This window comes from Macrobrachium nipponense, chromosome 5 (assembly GCF_015104395.2).
Source record: "Macrobrachium nipponense isolate FS-2020 chromosome 5, ASM1510439v2, whole genome shotgun sequence".
In the NCBI taxonomy this organism is placed as follows: Eukaryota; Metazoa; Arthropoda; class Malacostraca; order Decapoda; family Palaemonidae; genus Macrobrachium; species Macrobrachium nipponense.
In genome coordinates, this window is record NC_061107.1 from 142,970,311 (window position 1) to 142,972,810 (window position 2,500).

The 2,500-nt window shown below is 30.7% G+C and overlaps 2 protein-coding genes across 2 annotated transcripts in view; one reads left to right on the forward strand and one right to left on the reverse strand.

Annotated features, from left to right (window-relative positions):
* Positions 1-2,500, forward strand: part of LOC135215686 (receptor-type tyrosine-protein phosphatase epsilon-like) — a gene marked incomplete in the record, with an annotated part of 194,636 nt that overhangs the window by 116,969 nt on the left and 75,167 nt on the right.
* LOC135215688 (receptor-type tyrosine-protein phosphatase kappa-like) overlaps positions 1-2,500 on the reverse strand; it is an 11,806-nt gene that overhangs the window by 3,863 nt on the left and 5,443 nt on the right. The window contains exons 4-6 of the mRNA XM_064250637.1: positions 922-1,057; positions 407-556; positions 112-202 (exon numbers count right to left, since the gene is read on the reverse strand). Coding sequence (XP_064106707.1) covers positions 112-202; positions 407-556; positions 922-1,057 — 377 coding nt within the window. The remainder of the gene's footprint in view (positions 1-111; positions 203-406; positions 557-921; positions 1,058-2,500) is intronic.

The window sequence follows — 2,500 nt, forward strand, 5'->3', positions numbered from 1 at the left end:
TGTCTTTGTGAGTAATATACCAGTTTGTTTATTACGACACAGTTTATCATAAATTATGTTTCACAACAAATCAGGTGTTTCTTAGTCTCTTAAACAAAAAGCTGAACTCACGAGGTAGAATCTTTGGATCACGGTTTAGATGAGACACTTCTGGGCGCTGGGCAAATTTGAATGTGAAGTCTTTTGGCAACTGTTTTATTTCCTGAAAAGTATAAGAGAAGTGAATTTGATTAAAGAATAATGCCGGAAATACAGAATTATGGAAGTAACTCAATTCTGAATTACTTTACCATTCATATTGATATCACACATGTTTAACTTATCTTTCATTACCATTTTAAATGCATCAAAATCCAAATGTAACTAGTTGAATTTGACTTTGAATAGTTTTCACCGCAAAACTCACGTGAAACTGTTGCTGAAGGATGGACATATTAGTCTGATTATAAGGTGTTCGTAACTCGAGGAGGGCCTCAGGAAACTCATGGCATGAGAATCGAGAACATTGCCCACAGAGGATCTCTCGTAAGACAGCGTGAGCAAACTTGTATTGTGTCTGAGATATAAAAGAAGGAAATGGCAAGTGAAAGCCAACCAAGTAGTATCGCAGTTCAATGTCCTGCTAAGTGTGAGAAAACGAGTGTTTATCAATGTAATAAAAAATAAATTTGTGACTGAATACGTATTGTTTCTCATGTGAATTCCATAAAGCAGTGAAAAAAAAACTCGAGAATGAAGTACAATGCGAGCCAGCAGTCATAAGTGGAGAACAAGAAACTGCATCTGTTCAATAATTGTCAAGAAAGGGAAGTATCATGAATAATAAATAACCATTTTTAATATTTTGCTGTGTAACTAAACACATTGCACTGGAAGATGTCTCAAATCTCAATGAAAAATATCTAACCACTTTCTACTTACAGTACTCTCGATAAGTCTGGGTCTTCCATTTTGCAGCTTGACAAGAACTTCATTAGCGTCCATATACCCTGATTTGTTTATTTGGTCCAAAACCCCCAGTACGAATAGGATGGTCCCGGTTCTTCCAATGCCAGTGCTATTAGGAAGAGAGACAATATATATAAATATATATAAATATATATATATATATATATATATATATTATATATATATATATATATATATAATGTATATAATAAATAAAATGCACTGGACAAATGTAATAAGTGGAAATCAGGTCGATAACGAGTGACGTGAACAAGATTGGAATGCGAAAAACATTTGGTTGGTTGGTTATGGGTCGAGGCAATTGTTTATAGAAGCTTACAAACATTGGAACAGACAAGACTAGCTTACGCATCATAATATTTCTGTCCGCATTGCTGAAATTGCGAGCGTGCAAATGACCTGGTTAGTTCGGAATCACGATAGTGACATCAGTGTGTTATAGGCTGCGTACATGAACAATGGGAAAACACATACATCAGAATAGACTAGCATGCGTGCATTTGAGTGTTCAAGTAGCGTGTGTAGGTTCATACATGCGTTAGAGCAAATGAATGAGACATAATCACTAGTATGGGAATTAATGGGGGAATTAGATGAGAAACTGTCGTAGTGGTCATAAGGGACTTTGGAGATCCGAGGAGGCGCTAAGATCCATCGGGAAAGGTAAAGAACATTTAGAACATTGACATTTATTTCAGATGCATTGAGAAGGGAAGTTTGGTGCGACACTTAATATTATTGACGAATTTTAACATTTTATTGTCTGATATATGACTTCTTAATTTCAGATGGATTCGGTTGTTGCTACTTGAAAATGAACTCTCTAGACTTATATGACGTATATTGATAAAGACTCATGTGGTTGTCTGACAGGTGAGGATAAGGGGGATAATTATATACATGATGTTTTGTGGAAGATTGATGGTGGTTTAATGATTTTCTTTGGGATTACCTTTCATTCATTTTATTCCATCTTTATGTTAGCTATTTTGGGAAAATATAATTATATTTTTATATAGGAAGAGTCTGATTTCGCCTAAGATTTAATGATTAATTTTCAGCTAGCTACAGGGGTGACAGGTGATGGGAACAGACCAAGGTAGGTCTTGCTATGAGGTAGGAGTTCTCGCCTTTTAATTAAATGGGTTTTTTTTACCCCTTAACATATATATATATGTATATATATATATATATATATATATAATATATCTATATATATATATAATATATATATATATAATATATATCTATATATATATAATATATATATATATATATATAATATATATATATATATATATATATATATATATATATATATATATATATTAATATATATATATATATATATATATATATATATATATATATATATATATATATATAATATATATATATTCCATAGTATATATATATATAGTGTGTATATAGTATATATATATATATATATATATATATATATATATATATATATATATATATATATATATATATATATATATATTAGGCCTAGGGTTTTTGATTAATAATA